The 23,282-nt window shown below is 51.0% G+C and overlaps 3 protein-coding genes and 1 long non-coding RNA gene across 14 annotated transcripts in view; 3 read left to right on the top strand and 1 right to left on the bottom strand.

Moving 5' to 3' along the window:
• ARIH2 (ariadne RBR E3 ubiquitin protein ligase 2) overlaps positions 1-2,808 on the top strand; it is a 32,262-nt gene extending 29,454 nt beyond the window's left edge. For all 5 annotated transcript variants that reach the window (XM_086755354.1, XM_086755353.1, XM_086755357.1 and 2 more), the window contains 2 exons: positions 908-991; positions 1,440-2,808. In XM_086755354.1, coding sequence (XP_086611480.1) covers positions 908-991; positions 1,440-1,511 — 156 coding nt within the window. In that variant the 3' untranslated portion in view covers positions 1,512-2,808. The remainder of the gene's footprint in view (positions 1-907; positions 992-1,439) is intronic.
• A 2,541-nt stretch (positions 2,809-5,349) lies between these two features.
• On the top strand, positions 5,350-23,252 carry P4HTM (prolyl 4-hydroxylase, transmembrane). Of its 7 annotated transcripts, none has more exons than XM_086755347.1 (11): positions 5,350-5,637; positions 5,709-5,790; positions 14,193-14,313; positions 15,065-15,293; positions 16,268-16,364; positions 16,824-16,886; positions 18,458-18,620; positions 20,229-20,414; positions 20,861-20,951; positions 21,470-21,593; positions 22,869-23,252. In XM_086755347.1, the coding sequence occupies exons 1-11, from the start codon at positions 5,377-5,379 to the stop codon at positions 23,090-23,092; spliced, it is 1,641 nt and encodes a 546-aa protein (XP_086611473.1). In that variant the 5' UTR covers positions 5,350-5,376; the 3' UTR covers positions 23,093-23,252. The 7 variants fall into 7 exon arrangements, with proteins under 7 accessions (XP_086611473.1, XP_086611472.1, XP_086611476.1 ...); XM_086755346.1 differs by having other exon boundaries at positions 18,434-18,620; XM_086755350.1 differs by lacking the exon at positions 14,193-14,313 and having other exon boundaries at positions 15,103-15,293.
• LOC147599559 (uncharacterized) lies at positions 5,797-6,307 on the top strand. The gene is made up of 2 exons (XR_015259539.1): positions 5,797-6,097; positions 6,187-6,307. It is a non-coding gene; the product is annotated as an uncharacterized LOC147599559 (long non-coding RNA).
• Positions 7,200-14,040, bottom strand: LOC104473448 (secreted frizzled-related protein 5). The gene is made up of 4 exons (XM_010118950.2): positions 12,626-14,040; positions 11,689-11,861; positions 10,680-10,766; positions 7,200-9,821 (listed from the first exon to the last, which is right to left on the bottom strand). Exons 1-4 carry the CDS (start codon positions 12,949-12,951, stop codon positions 9,487-9,489), a joined length of 921 nt encoding a protein of 306 aa, XP_010117252.2. The 5' UTR covers positions 12,952-14,040; the 3' UTR covers positions 7,200-9,486.
• Positions 23,253-23,282: the final 30 nt, after the last annotated feature.

Genomic DNA, 23,282 nt, shown 5'->3' with positions numbered 1-23,282 from the left:
TTTTTTGGGGTGTAGCTGGTGGCGTGCTGGGCTGAATTCCAGAGGTGGGCAGTGTCTGAAATACCAGTCCTGAGTTTGAGGTAAGGATGGGACAAATAATAGGTGGGTTTGCTTGCACCTTTCCTCTTCACTTCAAGTTGATCAGCAGCTCAGTCCTCTGATACATTATGTTATTTTCCCAGGGGAGCACACTTTCACTAAGCAATTTATCCAGAATGTTTTGTGGCTGGAAGTCTGTGTTAGTTCCTTGTAAGACTTATCACAGTGCTGTGGGCCTTATTTGTGTGAAAAGCCGCTGGAGGACAGCTTTTCCAGTCTTGAATCAGGGTGTAACTTTGCTTTTTATTCCTGCGGTAGGTTCCTTGCTGGCTTGAAGCATCCCATGGGCTAGACATGTCCAAAAATAGTCCTGAATTCACTGAACAGGTTGTTTCTTTGACTCAGTTGTCCAGCGAAACCTGTTACTCAGTCTCTGCCCACAGCATGATAGGTGTTCTCTGAGGCTGTGGACAGATGTTGTCATTTGGGTCTGGCTGCGCCAGTGGCACAAGTTATTGCTCCCAGCAGTGGTTAACAGGCCCTCTGCTCTGCATGCAGAGCTGCTCACAAAAGCATTTCCTGACCCATTTATGGCAAAATGAGCTGACCTAGGAGATATTTATCACTTGCAGTGTTTTTAGGCTGACCGGGTTGATTTTGAGTAATGCAGGTTGGGGAGTGCTTACACAAGAAACTCCTGGAAGGGGTGATGCTGTGTAGCTGAAGGTGGATAAGGAGCAGGCGCAAACCTGCTCTGCTAGCACAGCTGTCAACAGAACACGCTTGTCTGCTCGTCAAGTGTAGAGTGTGGTATGAAACTGCTCCACTAAACTGTTATTGTTGCTCTCTCTGATTTTGCCCTTTGCAGTTTGAGTACCAGCAGGCACAGCTGGAAGCTGAAATTGAAAATCTCTCATGGAAGGTGGAGCGAGCAGACAGCTATGACAGAGGGGTAAGTATTCTTGCTTGAGCCTGCTGGACAGATTTTGTTTGTTGGGCTTAACATTTCTGCAGGAGCAGTCAAGTGAGGGTTCTGAGAAACTAGATCCAGAAACTCACCTTTAGGCAGGATGTTGCAGAAGTGAAATGCTCACTGCCTTACAGGAGAGGAGAGAGGCCACAGTGAGTCCTGCAAACTGAAACAGGACCAACAAAGCTCTGGAGAAAGCTGCACGTAGCCCTCTGGTGAGGAGCAGATTCTTTCAGTGCTTAGCTTTTAGACAGATCAGGAGCCAGGTGACTGCAGAGGGAGCCCACGTTAAAAGGAAAAGGATCTGCGACCTTGTGATCCACAGTGCGTGTAAAGACTGGAGCTTTTCAGGCTGGAGCTGAGTCTCTAAGGAAAATGCGCTCTTCTCTGAGTAGTTCATGCTAACGGTTTCTACCTTCTGTTTTACCAGGACTTAGAGAATCAGATGCACATAGCAGAGCAGAGACGGAGGACCCTGCTGAAAGACTTCCATGACACATAAGACAGGAGGAAGTGACAAAGTGCAGGGGTGAGAGCAGCAAGTGAAGTGATGGCAGCTTCACCGGGATAAGCAGGCACTGCCTCTGGGAGAACACGGCCAAGGACAAAGCCACCCCTCCCCTTGCAAGTCAGACACATGCAAACACCACATCTTAGTCCAGTTTGTTCTCTTATCTTTCTGTTTCTCTTTCTGCCAGGCTAGAGGCCAGAGTTCAGATTGGCATATTTCCTGGGACATTTCCCTTCTGCCTGTGATGGTTTCAGAAGGGGAGGGAGTTTTTCTCTGAATGGCTGTTAATAGTATTAGATCATTACATTTATGTAATTTTCAACGGTTGTACAATTATGCAGACAAACCTTAGAATAACACACGACCCTTTTTAAAAATAAATTGGCAGTGGAGTGTTTTTCCTTAATCTGCTTGTAAATTTAATGGGCTTTTCCCCCCTCCTGCTCCCTTCCTCTGACCCAAAAATCCTCCTAGGCACTGAAGGAGGTTACAGAATATCTCAGCTAGATTTCCCGATGCTCCTTTAAACCGGGCGTTGTCGCATTGGCATTGCACGAGGAGAGTGGCTAGTGGTAAGAGTGGCTGCCGCTGTGTTTGACCCAACAGTACCAGCAGTGGCTGTGATTTAGTATGATTACATGTGACATCTCTTTTCTTGTAAATCAGCTGTGCAAAATCCTGCTACACAAACAAAAGCAAACAGAGGAATTGTAGGGGAGAGACCAAGTTAACGCTGGGGGATATGCCTTGAGTCAGGTCAGAATCCGCTTTTGATGAATTTTAGGTCTTCCATGTAGTTTTTTGCTTTACTTGTTTTTGTGGGGAGGATGTTGTATTGCCAAAGTGAGTGATGAGGGAATAGTAGCATACAGTTGTTAATCAAGGCTTGAGGCTTTTGCAGAGTGAAACAATCCATGTTATAACAGTGCCATGCAGCCTGGTAAAGATTATTTGTGCCTGCTGGGTAACATGGCTGAGAAAATTTGATCCCATTGATCAAGGTGAGACTAAACACCACTTCATTATGAGGAGGAAAGATTACATACAACACGCTCCCTGGCATGTGTTGGCAATGTGGATGGGCACTTGAATGCAGGTGCACTGCTTGTGCAGAGCCTGCAGCAAGCCAGGCAGAAAATTAACTAGCAAAATTAATTTATTTGTATATTAGTATTGATACTGGTGGGGACTTAGCAGAAAATTCATTGTTAGGAGCATGTGGAGCTTTTTTATTAACATTCTTTTTTCTAATGTAAAATATACACTAAAATAAAAATGTGAAAACCTAGTTCATCTGAGTAGGGGTTAACATGAAAAAGGTTACTTAAGCACTGGTGGTTGCCTGCTTGCTACAGGAAGCAGGCCACATGTTAAGATTTCACAGGCACATATGTCACCTGCACCAGGAACATGTTTTTTCCAGCCAGTAAGGTGGAGCTGGAGTCTGTGATCTGAGGAAATCTGCACCTTTGTGGGGAACTCTGGGATTCTCTTCTGTGCTTTATGTGGAAGTGTTGCCTTTGTGGCATCCCTGTACTGCTCTTATATAATGTCACTTGATAAAGATTAAACTGGAGGGGGGAAAAGTGCTAAATTCTTGCTTGTCAGAATAAGCTAACACTGCTGTTGGAGCCTTTTTTATGTACCTGAGATATGTGATCCAGGTATTTCAGCACGAATAATTGTGCAGATGAATTTTAACAAGAGAGATGCATCGGTTTAAAAGAGGAGTAGCTGTCACAGGAGCTGATCCTGTGGCCGTGCTTGTACACAGCAGAAAATTTCAAACTGAGCGGCCTTTTCCTTCCTCCCTCCCTTCCCTGCTGTGGGGTGTATCCTCAGGGAACGGGGGAATGTACTGCCGGGGAGCTGCGGGCAGTGGCCTGGGGGTTACAACAGGCACGGCTGAGGGTAGAGCAGGGGTGCAGAGAGGTGGCTGGAGGCAGGGAGCGGGGCAGGGTGGGAGTCTGTGGTTTTGGGGAGCAGTGCTGCTTGCTGCGCAAGAGATCTCCATAACTGTGTCCTTGTATTCCTGCTCTATTCTGTTCTGGCTCCCCTCTAGGCTAGAGCCGTGGAGGTAGATAAGTCCTTGCTCCTGCCGCTCCCTCCTGGCTTCGTTCCCTCCTCCGCTCCCAGCACTCTTTGTGCCCTCCTCATGATACATTCTAGAGGTCAGTCTTCTTCCTCTTCCCTTCCCAAATGATTGTCAAAGTCTGGGCACACTGGGCCCAGGGGAAGGGATAGCGTGGGGGAAGGCTTGGTGACACCCAGCGGTTTGCAGTGCGTAGAATCAGTGTTCAAACTGTTCTTTAAAAATGTGATGTGCAAAGTACTAATTAGGATAAAAGCTGGTGTTCTTGGTGTCTAAATGTAACTAGCGTAACACCTCATCTCTTTGCAAAACAGGTATGTGGAGTTTCCTAATCCCGAAGAGCTCTCACTTCTGTTGCGTAACTGTCCAGCTTTGAGCTAGATGAGAATGGGGTTTTTGTCTCCTTCTCCCTCCCTCTCCCATGCCCCCACAAAATGCTTTGCTATGAATCCCTGTTTGTAGCCAAGCTAGGCTGTACAGCTGTGGCCGAACGCACTGAAGGGGCTGAGGCGCTCGGCTGAGGAACAGTGATACATATTGCACAGTGCGCCCCCTAATTCTGTCAGTTTTTCTGGAGCGAGAGCTTTGCCAGCAGTCCTGTTTATTTTAAAAGAAAACAAAACACCCTTTCTGAAGGCGGTGAAAGTCCTGGTATGCAGGTGCAGATCCTGTTTCTGTACTCTGGGAAAACAGCAGGACTGGCTTGCTTTTGCAGCCCTGGCAGGGTGACTTCTGCGTTGCCGTCATACAGAAGGTTGTAGACTCTCAGACGAAGCCTGCAGAGCACAGGGACTACGGGCTCTTTGCGTAAAGTGAGCGACGCTCCTTGAAAGGCAGGTGACAGGACGGAAACAGGAGTTCCCAGCGCCCAAAGACAAGGCCAGTTTTTCCCCTCTAATAGGTGCACAGCCCTGTTCAGGTCAGCAAGGTTACATGAATGTAGGTGAATAGGAAGTGGCTCAGGAACTATTAATTCTGAGGTACAAGTTTCCCTTTGGTGCATTACTGCTACAGATGTGGAATGTTTGCTCTCTTTTTCTTTTTGCACTCGTCTCCAGTTCCTGCGCCAGCCTGACACCTCTCCATCCTTCCATCCGATACACTTTTATTTCGGCTTCGCTTGTGTTCGTGCGTTGGCTGCCTCATCTCTAATAGTCCTCAGGCTTCCCAGACTGTAACAAAAAATTTTCTACTGATGACGTAAACTGCATGACTGCTGCCCTGCGCTCTGGCGAACACGCTGTGCCCACGCAGGGACGGGGCAGCAGGAGGTTTCTGTACTATAGTCTTGCACTCTAAATTTTAGACTTTTTAAGCGGGTGAAAAAAAAAAAAAAAAATAGAACTTTATTTTTAAATGAGGCACTTGTTCTGGGAATTCCTTTCCCCGCCCCGGTCCGGTGGAGGCTGTGGGGGTAGCGTTGGCGGGGGGCTGGGGGGCTCACAGAGGTGCTGTCGCTCCTTGCTTTTCTTGGCAGGTGCTGGAGAGGGGCGGGGGCGGCGGAAACCGCCCGGGAGACGGTTGCTAGAGGCGTGCCCTCGGTTTATTTGAAATAAATTGTGACTTTCTAACTTCGGAGGTGTCCTGGCTCTTCTTGGGGTGGGGGGGGAATGGGAGGGGGGCGTGCTCCTTCCCGCCAGAGCCACGCCCACTATCCTGACTCCTCCCCCTTCCTGCCCGCGCTGGCCCCGCCCCCAACGCGGTGACGCAGCACGCCAGGCGGTTGCCAGGGTGACGCGCGAGGCCTGGCGGGCCCACGGCGCCATGGCGGCGGCGGCGGCGGCGGCGCGGGCCGAGGGTCCCCCGCTGCCCGGCCCGCCGGGGGGCCGCCCGCGGCCCGTCTGCTCGCGGCCCTACTTCCTCGTCCTCATGGTCTTCGCCCACCTCTACGTCCTCAACGTGCTGGGGCTGCTGCTCTTCGTGCACCTCAGCGCCGGCGAGCCCGGCGGGCAGCCCGCCGCCGCTGCTCCCCCGCCGCCGCCGCCGCCGCCCGCCCGCGCCCTCCCGCGCCTCGAAGGCATCAAGGCAAGGCCGCGCCGGGGGTGCTGGGGCCGGGGCCGGGGCCGTGCCGCCGCTCACCGCAGCTCTCCCCGCAGGTAGGCCACACGCAGCGAGTGGAGCTGGTGCCCGGCCGGGTCCACGCCGTCCGCACCCTCAGCCTCAAGCCGCTCCTCTTCGGTGAGTACCGGCCCCGCTGACCCCCCACCCCTGGCCTCCTCCCCGCCGGTAGGGCAGCGGCGGAGACGAGCGCCGGTAGCGGGAAGGCGGCTCGGCACCTCCCCCGGGGCTGGCGGAGCGGTGCCCGTGGGTCCCGGCAGGCAGGGCCGGCAGGTTTCCACCGCTGCGCTAACGGCGGGGGGTTCTGTCTCGCACCCCCCGCTGTCCCACACCCACTCGGAGGAGAATGACTTCTCGCGTGTTCGCTTCTCCTCCCTGCGCCGCTTTTCCTCGGGGCTGCGTTGAAATCGATGTGGTCTTGTTCAAGGTATTTTTGATACAGCGTTCACAGAGGTTACTCCTTCTGGATGGCCCACTTAGAAGAATTTGGAAGATTAATCTTTCCAGGTTTTTCAGATTCCCTTTAAAATACCGTCAATAGACAGAAGATCACCAAAGACGACCTCAAAGAAGCCGCTAAGTATTAGGAAGGGACAGGAGATCCCCAAACTTTTGGTAATAAATGATGATAAAGCAATTCAGTGTTGGTGCTTCAGTGCTGAGGAAATTAATAACAGAATGAATAGACTTAATATCTTCCACCATTTTGCGTCCTGCTCTAGATTTATCTTTGTTTCTGGCTGCTCTGATACACTACCACATGGCATCCATCTTTTAGATGTTTTAAAGCCTTCTTTACCTCTCTGTGATTTTTGCTGTGAGCGGTAAAGTCTCATTAATTGAACTCTGTGTTTCGGAAATCTACTGAAAATATACAAATTCATGTTTTGGGAAAGATGATTACAAAACCCGTACTACTGCAAAGTCAGAGAAAACCTGTTGTCTTTGAAAAGATAGCACTGAGGGTCTTTTAGATGCTTTCTGAATAATATAAGAGGGTTCTTTGTCTGATTTCAAATAGATTATACACACTGCAAGCTTGGCCATAAGTCAGATAGGTTTCTTATTAAACTCCTTTAATGCAATAAGTATCTGTAAGAAATACACAAAGTTCTTATGTCATTTCTACATGTGTGGTACTCATGGTTTGCAAATTTCTAAGTGAATTTCTGTCTGACATTCAGTAACAGACAGACCAACCTGGAACTGATACCCCACAGCGATCACAAAACTGACGTCGTTACCAGAACCGGGGCAATCGCTCTGGTTTTCACTGAGGAAAACTCCTATTTCCACCTTTTCTGCCGTACCAGTGCTGCTTAAATAAAAGAGCTGGTCCTGGCCTGCACAGAAGGTACTGAAGTTGATAAAAGGCAGGTTGGTCTCAGCAGCACTAATCCCACAACTTTTAACTTGTCGCTGCAGCACCTTCTTCAGCTCTGGGGGAAGCTTTGCTCCCCGAGGATGGTATCACGGACATTCAACATTTGAGATGCCGTGCAAGTCTCCTCTCCTTTGTCCTCCGATAAGAGTCCCTTATTTAGAAACTGCAAGTCGCAAGACAGCTCTTATCTCCCGGATGAACCTGCCGGGAGCCAGCTCTGACTTTAAAAGACTTCCAGAGGCTTCTCTATCTATGCAAACAGTACCAATCTAAATCAACTGGTTTAAAAAAAGACCCTAATTTATTGCATCTTTGTTGTTTAAATTAGTAGAAGTGTGTATTTAACTCGGTTGTGTTAGACAAACCCAGAAGTCGCTAGCAAAGAAGGACTCCTGAATTTCTGGGGATTTTACTTAACACAAAGTGTTGTGGCATGCGAGAGCCAATTTAAGGAAATGAGTGGCTGGTCTGTGATCTTTGCTTTCAGCAGAGCAGGCTGTAGTGGGACTACAGCAGCGGATGGCTCGTTAATGATTTAATGTGAGCTCTATGTCTTGGAGCATGGCACTGGGTACCGTAGGGGAATTTGCGGTTTGTTTCTTAAATGTGGGTAAGACATCTGCGTTGAACCCAAGCGTATTTCGTGGAGCTATGAAAAAGTCCCTGCCCTATTTTTTTCCCCCTGTGGCTACAAGACGTCATTTATAAAGCTTGTAAGTCAGACCATCTGTGCATTTTTTAGTTAGGAAACACTAGTAATCAAATAATCCTATTAATGGAAAACAAATATCAGACAAAGCCTTTTCAACCTTTGGAGCTTTTATGTTTTCCAAACGCAGTCTGTTCAGAAGATATTGCCATTGCAGGGACCACCTGGCAGCAGATTCTGCGGATTTGGCGGCAGCTTGCAGGACAAGGCGGTGGGAAGGAGTAAAAATAGGAAATCTCGCTCTGTTTTTCTTCAGAGCCTCAGGGAACAGAAGTAATCGCTGCACAAATGTCAGGGCGCAGCTGAATTTCAGTGCGAGTGTCTGAGCACTCATCTCAGCCCACATTAAATCTGAAGAGGAGATCTCAGGTTGTTGCTGTGCTTTACAAGCACAGGGAGGCAATGTGTCTCCATCAAACCGGGTGGCTCTCCACAACTGAGACGGCAGGCGTGGTGAACAAGGCAGAATGCGTTTCTCCCAAAAGCCATTTTTCCCCTTATTTCCTTATTTCAGTCCCAAGTTTAATCCAGTGTAGAAAACTTTCCACGGACAGTGATTTGTTAGGCAGTAGAAATCCAGCTTGTTTTCTCATTTGGGGATTCGCTGTTTTCTGCTCTGTGGTCTGGAGAACAGAGCTATAGCTGTGTTTACCCCGGAGGGAATTATGGTCCCTACGTACTTGGTGAGAAAGTGAGCTGTAGAGAACTTGGTGAGATTGGGTTTTGCACCTTTCTGTCTTCCTTGCCTGCAGGGGAAAGGCCAGACAGATGTCTAACGTTACTTCCCTGTCCATATCAGAACCGCAAGTATCTCCTGCTTCGCTGTGGTCAGGGCTCACCCCCAAGTCCCACGCAGAGCTGCTGTTGCACACCAAAGCAGAGATTTAAACAGCTGACGTCCCACTCCTGCTCTGCTCTTTCTCAAGGCTTTTGTATCTTCAGTAGTTCCCCTAGTTACCAGAATATTCTGATCCAAACTTAGTTTCTGATGTTAAAAAATGGTTTTCACTGTTACATGGAAATCCTCAGCTGTCTTTGCTCTGTACCTTTCCTGCCCAAGAGCGGCTGTTTCCTTTTACCTGTGCGGATGCTCCAGCTCTCAGTGCAGCAAGCTGAAGGGACAGCCTGAGTGACTGCTCAAAAGCAGAGTTTAGCATTTATTTTTTAAGGAGCCAGGCATTGCCTGGTTGTGTTCCTCTCCCTCTTAATTTGCCTTGGATGGTTCAAAAGTAAAGTGTTTGCTCCATTACATAAAAAAAAAAAAATCATCTCTTTGCAGTCAGGGAGACTTTAATGTAATCTCTCTGGACCAAAAGCAAGCAGGGACTTGGACAGCATCAATGTCTCGGGGTCAAATAATGAAGCTGAATTGTCTATCAGCTTTGAAGATGAGAACTAGAAGGAACTGTTGTTAAAGGTGATTTCTAGTTTGTGTTCACCTGCAGAGTTCAGCTCAGTTTTGTTGTGACACTGGATCTGACACGAAGCTGTCCATCGCAAGTCCTGGATCTGCAGAGCCTTGCAAGAGGACTATGTCAAATCTGCATCCTTAAGCTCTGTCTCAGTAAAACAGGGATCTGTAGTGAGGTCCTAGCTGTGGACTATGACTGCTTTGAATCACCTAAAAGTATTGACTGCACATCACCAAAACACCAACTGCCAGGGAAAGGAGTTTTCTAGCCATAGGGAAGGGAGCAGTTTCTTATTGTTGGAATTGAAATTTTCAGACCTTCCGGCCAGCCTGTTCAGGGCAGCGGTGATGTTTCCACCTCCGCACCGCCTGGTGCAGGTTCCTGTTCTTCTTCTGCCAGGCGTAGGCCTTGTTCACCACCACTTTGTCACTCTGTACTTCACCGCTTACGACAAAGACCCCTGCGTGAGTGCCTCTCATGATGTTGTGGACGCAGGTAGCATCTATGTCCAGCCACTGCTGGAGCCTGACGGGGATTTCGGTTCTGAGGAGTGGGCCGTGCTTCAGGACCTCCACCCTGGCGGCATCCAGGTCGAAGTCTGAGATGGTGGTGGTCATGTTCTTCCTCAAGATTCGGATTTTCACTGCTGCGGGGGTTGGAAAAAGAGCTGTTAGTTCTGTTTACTTTTCATAGCTCTTACCTACTTAAACACACAGCCAACACAAGGCTTTCTTGCTGTTTTGGTGGTGCGGTGACACATCCATCCGAGCCCACGTGATTGCAGTGAACTTGTAAAAGTTCTAATTTGAGGTTAGTTTCCAGTACTGAACACCATTCTTCTCACTCTGCTTTTTTTTTGTGAGAGTGGCAAAGGCGTATCAGTAGCGCTGCATGGGCAGAAACCCTGTAGGAAGCAGGGCACAAGCAAATGGATGCATCAAAGTCCTGGTCTCATGCAAATTACTCGACTTTTCTCTGAGCTGGGATTTCAGGAGGTGCCCAGGATTTTTAGCTTTTTTTTTTTTTTTTTTCCCAATGAAGGTTGTGTGCCTGAATTCAGGACAGTATCTTGAAAACTTCCTGCCAGCTGATTGAGCAGAGCCAGTGCTGCCACCTGCTTGGGCTAGGAGAGGGGTTGTTGCATTACTAGAACAACAATATTGAAGTTTGAAATCACTAATGTGAAATTTGCTAAAGGTTTTTACGGACATTGAAATGTTGGTCTCTGAGGGAAAACCAGAGCAGTGCTTGTATTTAGCAGCCACAGACCAAAACCAAATGAGAGCCCACAGAAATAAAGCAGGTTCTCACCTTCGGTGCTGCCTGGAGCTGGGTCCTCCTGCTACCTAACAGGTAAGTTGGGACCTGAAAATCTCTGTGATCTGCTGTAAAAGCTTCAGTTCCTCCAAGTCAGTTTGTTACGGCAAAGCCATTTTCTGTGCATGGCACTACTTGGCTGCTGGAGGGAACAGCAGCGACTGAGCGGAAGAGTGAGGGGACTCACCAAAATCATTGGCGCAGAGGTTTTCCAGGATCTCCCTGACAGTGCTGGCCTCCTCAAGCTCGCAGTCCTTGCAGCTGGCTCGGGGTACTGCTGTAACAGAAATTTGGTTATAACACCCTTGTCAGGCTTCACTGGAAAAAGCAGATCTGCGAGTGGTGGCTTGCTCTTTCTGAGTGGTGCTTCCTCCCGAGCTGCCCAGTCCCTGGAGAGACAGCTCAGGCTGCCAGCGTGGGGAAAGTTAAGCTCTCCTTTCTGTGGCTGGAGCAGATGCTGCTTGTCATGCTTTGTTTAGGCTTGCATGTGTTGCTTCACGTTAAAGCAGCAGTGAAAATGCCGAATGAAGATCTCCTAGTTTGGATGGAACAGTAGAGCCATTGGTATGGCCAGACTCCATCCAGTGATGCTGAAATGAGGCGGCTGTTCTCCCCTTAACTGCTCTTCAGTCTCCCCAAGTGTTCGTCAGTATCTGGGTGTTTAATTTAGTCTTTCAGTCTTAAAGATTTTCCTCTTGTGTAACTCATGTCTGCAGAGGCTTATGCCTCTTTGTGGCATTTCCTAATGTTTAAAGAGAAGGCTTGCAAAACATTTCTTTTCGCATGTTTATTTAAACCCTGGGCACAACTGAAAGATCAGGGCTGCAGCTCCTTAGCTCCGCTGGAAGCACATCTCGTCGCCCGGAGCCTGCACACCACGAGCTCTCATGCTGTGCCTGAGCGTTAGGCTTTTACAGCGATTCCTTGCCCCTGCTCCAAGCCCTGCGTGGTCTGATGGCACCCGGGGAGCTAATGAATACAGTAAAGAGGGGAACAAGCTGCAGTCAACTTTACGCTAATTTTCTAGACACAGTGAAGTTCCCAGAGAGAACAAAACTAGAATTTGTAAATTATTTTTTGAAAATGTAGCTTAAAACGAGAACTATTAGGAATAGAAACAAGGCATAGGTCCATCCTTTTGAGCTTTCAGTGTTACAAAGGGGAAAACATGAGGACAAAAAAAAAAAAACCCTTACTTCTCCTGCTCAAGGAATTTTCATCCGTGGAGACTGCTGCGATGCACAGTTCATGATCTGCAGGAAACTTGTTGCAGTTCAGGATTTCGGGCCAGGGGTAGCCGTAACAAGCCATGACGGGTGCGCAGCTTCTCTTGACGGCTTCGCACAGGCTGCGGCAGGGGTAGATGAGCCTGGGGAGGGGACGGGGATTGCAGCACCTCTGGACTCCCGGCAGCAGGCTGCAGGTCGAGCCCTGGCACGGCACTGCTGCCGCACAGGGTTACATTGCACGCTGTAGCGCTAACAGAACTATTTAAGGGTCTTTGATGTGTTTTGAACATTCATGCCCAGGAAGCAAACAACAAATTTCTGAGGACAGAGGGATGAGGCTGTTCAATACAGGCTGCTGCCAGAAGCCCTTGCCTCCACCAGAGATCTTCTCTAGCTGTGCAAAGGCTGCCTACCTTTACAGGTGCCCAGTTAGATACCCGATTTCCTTAGCAGCTCTGTACTTTGACAGCTCTACTGCAAAACTGGGAATTTCTCTCTGCTGCTGGCGCTGTTGGGCTGAGGAAGCCCCTGCATGGTTGGGGCAGGAGCTGGGAAGGGGGCTGCAGGGAAGGTGGGAGGTGAAGCCAGTGGGCACCAGCAGCGACTGCGGTGTGCAAGGGGAGCAGCCAGGGGAGAGGGCAGCAGTGCCTGGGGTGGGAGAGCAGAAAGATCCAGAGGAGGGGATGTAATATTTCTGCTCCTGTGAGATTAAATGCTCAAATTTCACTTCCAGAGGGAAGGTCCCTGCTGGGTAATCCAATTGCCCCTCGCTGAGAGGGGCAGCACCACTTCATGGGGACTGCGCTGATCATATTGCACGCGTTTTCTCCCAGCAGGCAAATGCTGTTGCGCTGTTGGGGAGTGTTACTTGCTACAGCTGAAATAACTTGTAAAAACATCTTACCTGTCCAAGCAGATTGGTGCAAAGAGGGAGCAGAGGAAAATCCTGGCATCTGGGTGGCACTCCCTGGCCAGCAAGGGCAGCCAGCTGGAAGACTGCTGGATCACTTCTGGCATGGTCTCGTGCTCCAGCAGGTTGGGAATCCTCATCTCGGAGTATCCAATATTGTAGCACAAGGCCATGTGGTGTGGAATGGGCGTGCAGCTGGAAGATCTCCTCAGGTAGCTCGCCCAGGCTCCTGGAGAGCCCCAGAGCAGCAGACGCGCCAGGAGACCCAGCAGCCATGGGCCACCCAACCTCGAGGGCTGCCTGCGGTGGGCCGTGACCATGCTCGGAGCAAGCTGGGAGCAGGCGAATGGGCAGCGCACCCCGGACTGAGCTGCTCCCGACAGTGGGACGCCTTTTATAGCCTATGAGCCACCTCTCTGTCAATCCATCCTCATTAAGTGCGGCCCTTTCAGAGCCCTCATGGGGAAGACAATGCTCCAATTTTCATTTGCCAGCGGCCCCGATTGTTTGGATTTTAGCAGGGGTTTGGCTTAGATCAGCAGGTGTGGAAATGAGGACAGTTGGGGAGGGATGAATGACTTGGCCCATGTGTCTTGGGGCGCTTTCAGCTGAGATTGAATCTCTGTTTGACACCAGTGCTCCAACCCATCCCCTTTCTCTTGCTCCAGGATTAGTCATTATTTCATAAACCCCAACGTTTTCCCCTCTTTTGTTTTTTGTAAAAGCAATCAAGTGTTGCTCAAAGTCAATTAGGAGGCATTTGTTTAGCTGGATCTATTGTTGAGCAGGCAGAGAGATAGGATGGTCTCACAGCCAGAAGTTAACCGTTTCAGAGTGCTGAGGGCAGAGAGGAACTAATTTGCAGCAGTAGAGCCAGGTTGTTTGCAGATGGGATTGGCAGCGCTTAGCTGGAAACCCCCTCACCTTGCAACCTGCGTGACACAGCACACTTTCCGGTTAACAGAATCTTTACTTCATTACGAAATCCCGTCGCCACCGCTGAAGAGTGAGATTGTCCTTCCTCCAGCACGTAATTAAGATTCCAGAAGCCGTCATTATTGTAGTCCAGTTTGGGGAACTGGAAATACTGGGGGAGTTGCTTGCCAGCGCACACGGTTCATTCAGACCTGGTGCCGTGCCACGAGGTTCAAACCAGCCAGCGGAAGCTCTGGCTCTGAAGCATCCTCTGGCACAAGGACCCTGTGCTGCTTGTGGCGGAAATTGTTTCCTCGGAGGGTGTTAGGGATACAGCCAGCTGCATTGTGTTTCTGGGGCTTCCCAGGAACATCTCATGTGTCTCCAGAGCTAGTTCTGGTCTGTACTTAGCAAGAAGCCAACTGCTTATTGACAGTTTGAGCTGATAGGGTTGATTTAAGGTCATGGAAGTAATTAACTTTTTTTTTCCTTCCCTTTGAGGGTTGCTGCTATAGTGGAGATATAATGTGTCCTGGGCACATACCTGCAGGAGCTCTAGGGGGCTGTGATTTGGAGAGCAGGACCTTGGGCCTAGGAGCACTTAAATCTGTCCTGCTTTGGTGGTTTTTCTTTCCCTCTTCAAAAGTCTCAGCAGCTGGTAACAAGATTCCCGTGGCAGTGACAGACATCGGCCAGAAGAACCTTCTCAAGCTGCTGGGCCGCAGTGTAACTGTGCTGTGGAATGGGACCTCGCCAGCGCTTTGCAAGTGCGTGCCCAGTGCACCATGCAGCTAGAAGTCTCGTAGCCTCATAGCCTTTGGAGGATTTCTCTGCACTTAAATTTGCTTGGGATCTTGGTATTGCATGATGGCTCCTGGTGCCATGCAGCAAAGGAAAGCTGGTGATACCAGGACGCTACATGGGTATGGGTATAGGGTGCGGTGTCTTCCCCTGTAATAACAAATTTGAAGACCATTTTTAGTGGAGGACCAAGGGAATGAGGGGAATAAGTTTCAAGTTTCCTTGCTGTTTGAGTTTCATAGGAGAGGACTGTGCCAGGTTCCCCAGGTTTTGTGCAAAGTGCTGTCCTCTCCACGTGAGAGCAAGCAAGCCTGAAACCCTGGCCATCACCACTGCCCACCACAAAGGTTTTGGCTTGCCTTCCTGTGGAGCAGCAGTTCCCAGACTGTGATCCACATGTCACCTTTGAAGTGATAATATGCAGTGATATGCACGTGTTTGTTCACTCCTTTGTCCATTGTTGTATCTTTGAGAGAGTTTAAGGGCTTGACCCCTGGATCCAAACATTTAGGAACTGCTGCTGTAAAAATACCCACCTCCAGCAGCTCAGGTGTTCAGTGTATGCTCTTTGAGTGCTCTTCTGATAGAACGCTGGATGTGTTTGAATGTCCCAATGTCCCAAACTCAGGCAGTTTCTAAATTGCACCCCCCTCCTCCTTTTTTTTTTTTTTTTCCTTCTGAGTGGCCTGCCATTGGTATGGTGTCCCACTGTAACAGTTCCTCAGTCTCTGTTGCTGCTCGCACTTTTGCTGCAGAAATTCCTGACTTCCTGACAGAGGAGGAGTGCAAGCTCATCATCCATCTGGCACAGCTGAAGGGGCTGCAGAAGAGCCAGATCCTACCAACGGATGACTATGAGGAAGCCATGGAAATGATAGAAATCAGCCAGATGGACATTTTCAATCTGCTAGACCACAATCAGGATGGGCAACTGCAGCTCAAAGAGGTAGAGTCTGGGACAGACCAGGGGAGGTTTGCTGGGGGGCCCTCTGGCAGGTCCCTTCCTCAGATGGTCTCTTGATTACTCATGTGCTTGCGTAGGGCCGGACCCCAGTATATACTGATCAGTATTTGCTTAATTTTATGTCTCAAGACTTGTGCTGGCCTCCAGTGTGCAAATTTCTGGGGAAATGTGCAGCAGTTGCCATGCTGTTGGGAGGTAGCAACGGTCCTTGGCAGGACATGCTGGGTAAAGTGCTCCGTGTGCGGTGGGTTTCCTCTTGCTGGGTGTCCCAGGGAAGTGAGTTTGTTGTGCAGCCGCTGGCAGAGCTGACTGCTCAATTGACCAGACATCAGCAAAGCCACCCCTATTAATGACCCCGGAGGAGGATAACGAGCACCTTGTCCACAGCTCTTCAGCACCCTTGCCCTGTATGTCAGGGTGCATCGGGGCAGGCGCTGGCATGCCCAGGTGGGGCTAGGGGTGCGTACTGTCCTGTGGGCAGCACGTGGTGTGAAGTAGGGGGAACTGTGCCAGTGACAACCCAAGGCAAAGCTCCTTTCTCTGGAGCTCAGAGCATGCCGAGAGCTCTCCAGGATACTGAATCTCACTGTCCACGTGGAAAGGAAGCATTTCGCTTCAAGCCCATATCTTGGACAAGTAAAAGCATTCACTTTTATCGACAGTAGCTTTACTTTCCCTTGAAGAGAAAGAGCTGTTCCCCCTCCATCTCATGACTGGTTAGTTGAGTCCCAGCAGTCGTTTACCATTACCTGAACTGTAAATAACAGCACTCATCAGCCGCACACTGTGTGTGGCTGCCAGATGATTCTTACTGCAATCTTTTTGCAGAGATGTGCTGACGCCTCGCTGGCCAATGCTCTGCAGAGGACAGCTCACCAGGCCTCAAGCAGGGAATCTGTAGGGTTTCGTTAGTAAAAGAAACCAGTGCCCAGCGCTGATCTATTTATGAATTTCAGGTGTTGACCCACACCCGGCTTGGGAACGGCAGATGGATGACCCCCGAAAACATCCGGGAGATGTACACTGCAGTCAAGGCTGATCCTGATGGGAATGGTAAGAGCAGCTCCATGAGAATCCCTTCACCCCCAGCATGCTGGATGCCTCCCACAGCCACGCGGGGCAGAGCAAGAGCCGCGTCCCTGCCCAGGCCTGTTTCTCTAGCTGTGTTCTTCAAAGGAAGATAACACTGCTTTAGAGACCTTCGTGGAAAAGCAAAATCAGTGTAAACCTCTCATCGCAGCACTCCTGGCCCTTCATCACCAGTCTAGCAGCAGTCTAGTTCCACCACCTCGTCTTGGATCTTGCAGAAACAAGACCAGAACACAATTCTGCACTCCCTCTCCCCTGTCAGACCTGCCTTGGTCTGTGCCCAGCTGTAACAGAACCTTCAGGGTGCACTTCTGCTCCCGTGGTCTGAGAAACTGCTCTGGCTCTGACTACATAGCTCTTGTTACTCTTGTTACCTGGGCTGCAGATTTTAAGATGCATCCTCCACTACCTCCCTGTTTTCAGGGAGATTTCTGCAGCAGGCTGGGAGCGCTGTATCACTGGCCGAGGAGGGCAGAATAAGTGGAGGTGAGGGCAGTCTTGTTGGTCAGCCTTTGTTGCTGATCCCCCTCTCTGCTGCTGCAAACTCTCTGTATTCCCTGAGGCCACTTCTGCCTCTCCTGCCCCTGGTCTCCCAAGGGCTCCCGCTGGTCCGGACGTGCACTCTGACCTCTGCTGCTCTAATTAGAGTGGCCTCAATTAAGCAACTCTCCATTTCCTAATCAAATTAAGTGAACGCACAGGCTCTGCACGCTCTCATCCAGTGACCTGGCGTTGAGAGCTGCCCAGGAGGAGCTGCTTTCTAGTTGAAGCAGTACCCATGTGAATGCTTAAATGCTTAAATATCCGGAGGGCACCCCATGCCCCGCTCCTCCGGGCTGGTGGCATTCTTGGCAGGGGCAGGAATATGACTGAGGCATCAGTGGCTTTTCCACTGTTCCGGACATTAACAAATGAAAGGTCCTGTTAAAGTGCTTTTGGCAGGACCTTGCTTTGAGTGCTGCTTCCCTCTGTTGTTAGATTGGTACGTGACACCGAGAGACCAGGTCACAACCTGGATGTGGCACTGCGTCATCAAAGACCCTGTGGAGCAAGGGCAAGTGGGGACAGGGAGACACCAGAAGTAACAGTGGTGTGGATAATTTGGTCATGACCACTGGCGCCTAGCTGACCCTGGTCCTTCCTCCTGCCGGAGGGTGCTGTGTGCCCAGGGAGCAGAGCTGGCACCACAGCAGCACTGGGTTTGCTGCCTGAGCGAGCTCCGCTGGCAGCCCGCGATGCGTGCTGGCTGCCGGGCAGCCCAGTGCAGCGCTCTGCACACTCTGATCCCAGGGACCTGGTCCCCAGTACAGGGCTTCCTCCTTCTCCAGAAAGGAGAAACCACAAATGTGAGGATTTTTCCAAAGGTGACAAAGGCAAAAGTCCATCCCTTGGTGAGTCCAGCTGAGTGCAAACAAGAAGTACCTGTTTTAGTAGAAACCACTTTTTACCTCTCACTTTTCTGTTATTTCTACTTACGCAAGATCATACTCTGTTGTATTTCTCACTCATGTTTTGCAATTACACAAATGCAGAAGAATGTACCACTTGTTTAGGGTTTGGCTTTTTTCAATTACCATGCAAGGTCTTGTAGAAAATGTGGTCTGAGGTGTCCCACTCTGCTCTTAAATATGTCTGTTTAAACACCTAGGTAACAAGCCCCAAGGCACCAGGTGGCACCGGCTTTTTAGCTGTGGGATTGCCCACGTTAGAACTGTAGTGGCTGTTTCTCTGTTGGATTGGTTTGTGTGTTTTAGGAGCTTTTGAAAGTTCAAAATTGTACTTTTCCTGTCCCAGTTCTGACCTGCACAGCATCTAGCTGCTCGCTTTTGCAGGTTGCTGTCTGCCCTCTGCTCAGCTAAAGGTGAGAGTGTTGCTGGGGTCTGCGATGCTGCAAGTACCGGGTGCAGCCTGTGGTGGGTGTGGTGGTGGACCCTGGATGGGGTTTGCTTGAGGAAGGCAGTTTCTGCAGTGCCCTCAGCTGGTGGTTTCTCCGACTACAGGATGCCAAGACCTGTTACCTACACCAGGGTCAGCCAGCTTTTCCTCTTTTCCCCTAGGTGTGCTGAGTTTGGAGGAGTTCAAACAACTGAATATCCGCGATTTCCACAAGTACATGGGAAGCCAGAAAGTGAAGATGAGTGACTTGGTGCGCAACAGCCAGCACACCTGGCTGTACCAGGGCGAGGGGGCACACCAGGTCATGCGAGCCATACGGCAGAGGTAAGGGCCAGGCAGCCAGGTGGTTGGGCTTCCGTAGGCACGGGGATGCGAGAGGCAGTGGCAGACTTGCTAATATTCACACTTCCTAATTGCGTGAAAGTCTTTGGAGTATAAAAAGTAATGAATACAGACACAAAATGGGGAAGGGGGGGGGTTCATTAGAAGAAGAATTTGTATTGTCCTGTGTAAAAGAAAAAAGAAAAATCAAACCTTTCAGCATGTCCATTCACTTTTGGGAACAGCCCTATAAAACCAAGAAGACTTGGCATTATATGAAATAATTCATTCTAATTAGTAAATGAGCTTACTAGGAGAAACTGCCTGTTTCCAATGCTGTCTGGGTGCCAGTGGTTACTGTCATTTGCTTTAGTTACTCATGCATTTCACTGAAATCTGTCTTAGCTGGTCAGAGCTGACTTTTTAACAAGTATGGCTTCACCTCAAGTAAGCTGAGTTAGTTTAATCCTCTGAGTACAGGTATTGCAGGGCAGCTCACAGCAGAAGGGAGAACCTCTTACTGTTCCCTTCATCTCAGATTTGGTACTGGGAAGCGTTGAAACCCAGCACTCAGGCCAAATTGTTTAGCTGTGGTGAGTTACAGATAATTGGCTGGAGACTCTTGTTCCTTGTGGTGCTGTTCCTCACCCAGAACAAGGGTGGGTAAAATCTGTCCCGAGGCTTGAAAACGGCTGTTGGCCACTCCTTTTCTTCAGTACATTCCAGCGGGAGAATGGGGTTGCATATTGCCTTGATTAGAGCAGACTGTGGCTGCCACCTTCTCCTCGCCAGCTAGCCAGCGCACACAGGCATTGGCATGCTGCTTTTACGCTCTCCAGTTGGCCACTGCTATGAGGACGTGAAGACACAGTGCTGAAGGAGGCTGTTAAGTCCTCCCTAGGACCGCGCGGTGCCTGGAAGGGCTTTGCCATCCTGCCTGGGTGCCGCGTTTCCCTCGCGCCTGCCCAGAGGGCTTCACCGATCCGAATTCTCAGAGCTCTGAGTGTTCTTTGGCAGGTCTCAAGAGGTACCTGCTTGCCTTGGGGATGATCTCAGATGTAGCAGCGGAAAAATCCCAGAGCAGGAGGGCTCCGGTCTCCTTGATCACTTCCCATGCCCCTCTGCCCTGGGGGGAGGCTGCTGAAAAGGCAACAGGGAAAGGTGAGTTAGGTGACAAGAATATTCCTAGAGCTAGTCTCTCCTTCACTGCCAGCAGGGGCCCTGTGCTTTGCTAACTGTCCCTGAGGTCTGTAGGTGGTGTGCAGGAGTCCAGAGAAGCGATGAGATGGCACATGAAGGCTCCAGGGACACACACAGAAGGGATCTTGCTGAGCAAGCAAACTCTTCCTGAGAGCAGTCCTGCTGGAGATGCACCCTTCGGTTTTGGGGTTTTTTATTAACCTTGACGAGGACTTTCTGAGCTGATGCTGATGGTCCAACAGATCTGTAAGGACCTAGTTATCTCTTGGCATGCTTGCTGCAGCCCATCCGTCTCTCCGGTCTGTTGGGGAAGGGGTTTATCTTTCTCTGGATTTATTCGGTGCTGGGGAGTAGCAGCTGACCAGGGTGATAGTGCTTTCCCCTCACCTGCTCTGCTCTCCTCTTCTCCAGGGTAATGCGCCTGACTCGCTTGCCCCCTGAGATTGTGGAGCACAGTGAGCCCCTCCAGGTTGTGCGGTACGACCAAGGAGGCCACTATCATGCCCACATGGACAGTGGCCCCGTCTTCCCCGAGACTGCCTGCAGCCACACCAAGCTGATCGCCAACGAAAGCGCTCCCTTTGAGACCTCGTGCCGGTAAGGTCTGCCTTGACACAATCTGGAACGCGTTAGAGAAGGGTTTCACCTCACCTTGTGTGGGACTCGGTGCTCGGGTTGTGGGCTCACAAACCGGCTCTGGAGATTGTTGGCGCGAAGGGGTCTGCAGAGGGAGGTGGGTGAATCCTGCACGTCCATGAAGCTGGTGCGAGGAGGAGAGCAGTGAGATTCTGCAGGGTGGCTCAGCCATCCCCACCGGGGGCTAGAAATGCACCCTCGGAGGCTAAATCCCCACCCATTGCAAGTGAGGATTTTCTTTGTTGTCCTTGTCTTGTCCTTGGAGAAAAGCTGCTGATGTAAATCACATCTCTTGTGATGTCTTGGAGGAACTGCTGTGTGTACGGTGTAGGGGCATGGTGCGGACAGCCCCTGTGTGTCTCCTCCTGTTCCAGTTGTGTCCTCTGACAGCCACCCTGTCTTTGCAGGTATGTGACGGTGCTGTTCTACCTGAACAATGTGACTGGGGGAGGCGAAACAGTCTTTCCTATAGCCGATAACAGGACGTACGAAGAGATGGTAAATGGGTCTCACCTACATGTTTCCCCTGGGGATTTTGAGTCCCTCTTTAAATGTCTTTTATTTGCTGTGGCTGCATGAGGTTGGTGGATGTTAGCCTTCGTAGCTAGAACACAGGGTAGCTGTGTCCCTCTGAGGCCGAGACTTTGACAGCTGCGCCTCTCCCCGCTCAGAGGTGTGAGGGGTGGTCTGTGGCCTTGCTGCCGTAATGCAGGTCCTGCTTGCTTCCATCTGGGCAGGTTTCCTCAGACTAAGTCTTGGCAGATGTGCTGTGCTCCCGTCAGGCAATGTGTTAAGGAATGGGCGGGTGCTCAAAACAGGTCACGGACCTCCAGCAGGGCTGAAACCAGCTGCTCCGGGTGGGTTGTGAAAGCCCTGTCCTGCCCAGCATCAGCCTTGAGCTGTCCCTGTGGGGTGTTCAGGCAAAGGGCAGGATGGCGGCTGGCAGCAGAGGCAGCCCAGTGCGTGCGCTTCATTCCAGCCCCATTTGCAACACCTTCTCCATGGTTTCTTTCCAGTCTTTGATCCAGAACGACGTTGACCTGCGAGATACTCGGAAAAATTGTGACAAGGGCAATTTGCGAGTGAAACCTCAGCAAGGCACTGCTGTCTTCTGGTACAACTACCTGTCAGATGGAGAAGGTACGGGCTCCTTTCGAGACACGGCTCTTGGGAGGGGTAGGACTGCAGGAGGTGATAGCCATCATCTTCTTGTGGCGGCTGGGAGCTCAGAAGAGAGCCAAAGGGTTGTAGCTGCCTGCTAGTGGGAACTGTGGGGTCTACTTGTCACCAGCTGGGTAGGAGCTTCCTGGCTCTGAAAGGCCTTTGTTTACAGGCAGTAGGTCAGTGGCTCCTGATGTCTTCGGGGTACGGGACTAGCTAGCAAACAAAGACCTTGGCTGCACTAGCCATCGCCAGCTGTCTTCTGTCCCGCTGTGCGAGCTGAAACTCCTGCTGGAACTCGGTCTGCAATTCAGAATGTTTCACTGATGTGGTGTTGCCCAAAGCGGTGGGGAGGGGAGGTAGACAAAGGCACGGCCATCAGCTCTGCAGCACAGCGAGGCATGGCCCACCCTGCACAAGGCTCTGCCACGCTTGGGGCCAGCTCCTGCTTTATAGCTCGGCCGCAGCCTGATGATCTGTGTCCTCGGGGCTGTTTTATCTCACAAAACACAGCGCGGTTTTCCCTGACAGCCAGGCTGGGGGATTGACATGAATCTTCCAGGCTGCTGGTGAGCATGACTCCAGAGTGTTTCGATGGCAGATTCTGAACAGTGGGGGGAGGAAGGAATATAGCATCCCGGCCAGCTCCCCTGGCAGCAGCCCATGTTTCCATCTCTAGAAAATCCACAGAGGAGGTCACAACACCAGCATTTGGGATGTTGGATGATATTATCAAGACCATCCCTCTCCTGTAAGAAGAGTCCTGTTGTTTTTTTATGAGCAAATTGTTCCTAAATGGAAGGCGGCTGCTGATACAAGTCTGCCACGGGAAAAACATGGGACCTCTGTAAAGATGGGGTCATTTAGAGCTGCTGAAATGCCATGTCTAACATGGCCGTGAGCCTCTGACTGCCACGGGCTTACAGCGACAGCACCCATCCTTCTGTGCCAGCCTCCCCTTTTGGGAAGAGTGGGGAAAAAACTCGCGGAATGCAAGAGCCCCTTGTGCTGAGAGGAGACACAGAGGCAACGAGCGTTTTGCGCTTGGGGAGCTCCACCTAGGTGCTAGGGTGGGGTCGCGCTAAGATGGAGGGGTGCCCGGAGGGGCCAGCTCCCGTGGGATGTGTCTGAGCTGAAATCCAAACGGGCACCGTGTGCATTGGCCGTGCCCGCCCGTGCGCGCTCCCGGGCCGGTGCGGGAGCACTCCCCACCGCCTCCTCACAGGGTTTGTTTTTTTTTTTTTCGCTCCGCAGGCTGGGTGGGGGAGCTGGACGACTTCGCCCTGCACGGGGGCTGCCTGGTCACCCAGGGCACCAAGTGGATCGCCAACAACTGGATCAACGTGGACCCCAACCGCCGGCGGCAGCTGCACTTCCAGCAGGAGATGGAGCGCTACGGGGGGGCCGAGGCGGGGGCCGGGGCCCCGGGAGAGTGGACGGTGGATAAGGCCTACAGCGGGGTGCACCTGGAGCTGTAGGGCCTGCCAGGGCCCGGCCGCCCCTGCGCGGGTTTGGGGGGTTTTTTGGGGGGTTTTTGGTTTTTTTTGTTTTTTTTTTTTTCCCCCCCGCGCTGGGCGGGGCCGCGGGCCACGTGCGCGGCGGGGCCGCGTCGCGCGCCGATAAAGCTTGGCGAGATGGGCGGTGCCTCCGTGTGCTCTGTGGGCGGGG

This window comes from Chlamydotis macqueenii, chromosome 10, assembly GCF_036417535.1.
Source record: "Chlamydotis macqueenii isolate bChlMac1 chromosome 10, bChlMac1.mat, whole genome shotgun sequence".
Lineage (NCBI taxonomy): Eukaryota > Metazoa > Chordata > Aves > Otidiformes > Otididae > Chlamydotis > Chlamydotis macqueenii.
The sequence above is the reverse complement of the archived record's forward strand: the minus strand, read 5'-3'. Positions and strand labels throughout refer to the sequence as shown.

Bases quoted from the DNA above. Each gene is read 5' to 3' on its own strand.
- P4HTM (XM_086755346.1), top strand. From the start codon at position 5,377: ATGGCGGCGGCGGCGGCGGCGGCGCGGGCCGAGGGTCCCCCGCTGCCC. The intron at 18,621-20,228 runs GTAAGGGCCAGG...CCTCTTCTCCAG, and splicing joins ATGCGAGCCATACGGCAGAG to GGTAATGCGCCTGACTCGCT. The intron at 20,415-20,860 runs GTAAGGTCTGCC...CTGTCTTTGCAG, and splicing joins CCCTTTGAGACCTCGTGCCG to GTATGTGACGGTGCTGTTCT.
- LOC104473448 (XM_010118950.2), bottom strand. From the start codon at position 12,951: ATGGTCACGGCCCACCGCAGGCAGCCCTCGAGGTTGGGTGGCCCATGG. The intron at 11,862-12,625 runs GTAAGATGTTTT...TCCCCTCCCCAG, and splicing joins GCACCAATCTGCTTGGACAG to GCTCATCTACCCCTGCCGCA. The intron at 10,767-11,688 runs GTAAGGGTTTTT...CTGTTACAGCAG, and splicing joins AAATTCCTTGAGCAGGAGAA to TACCCCGAGCCAGCTGCAAG.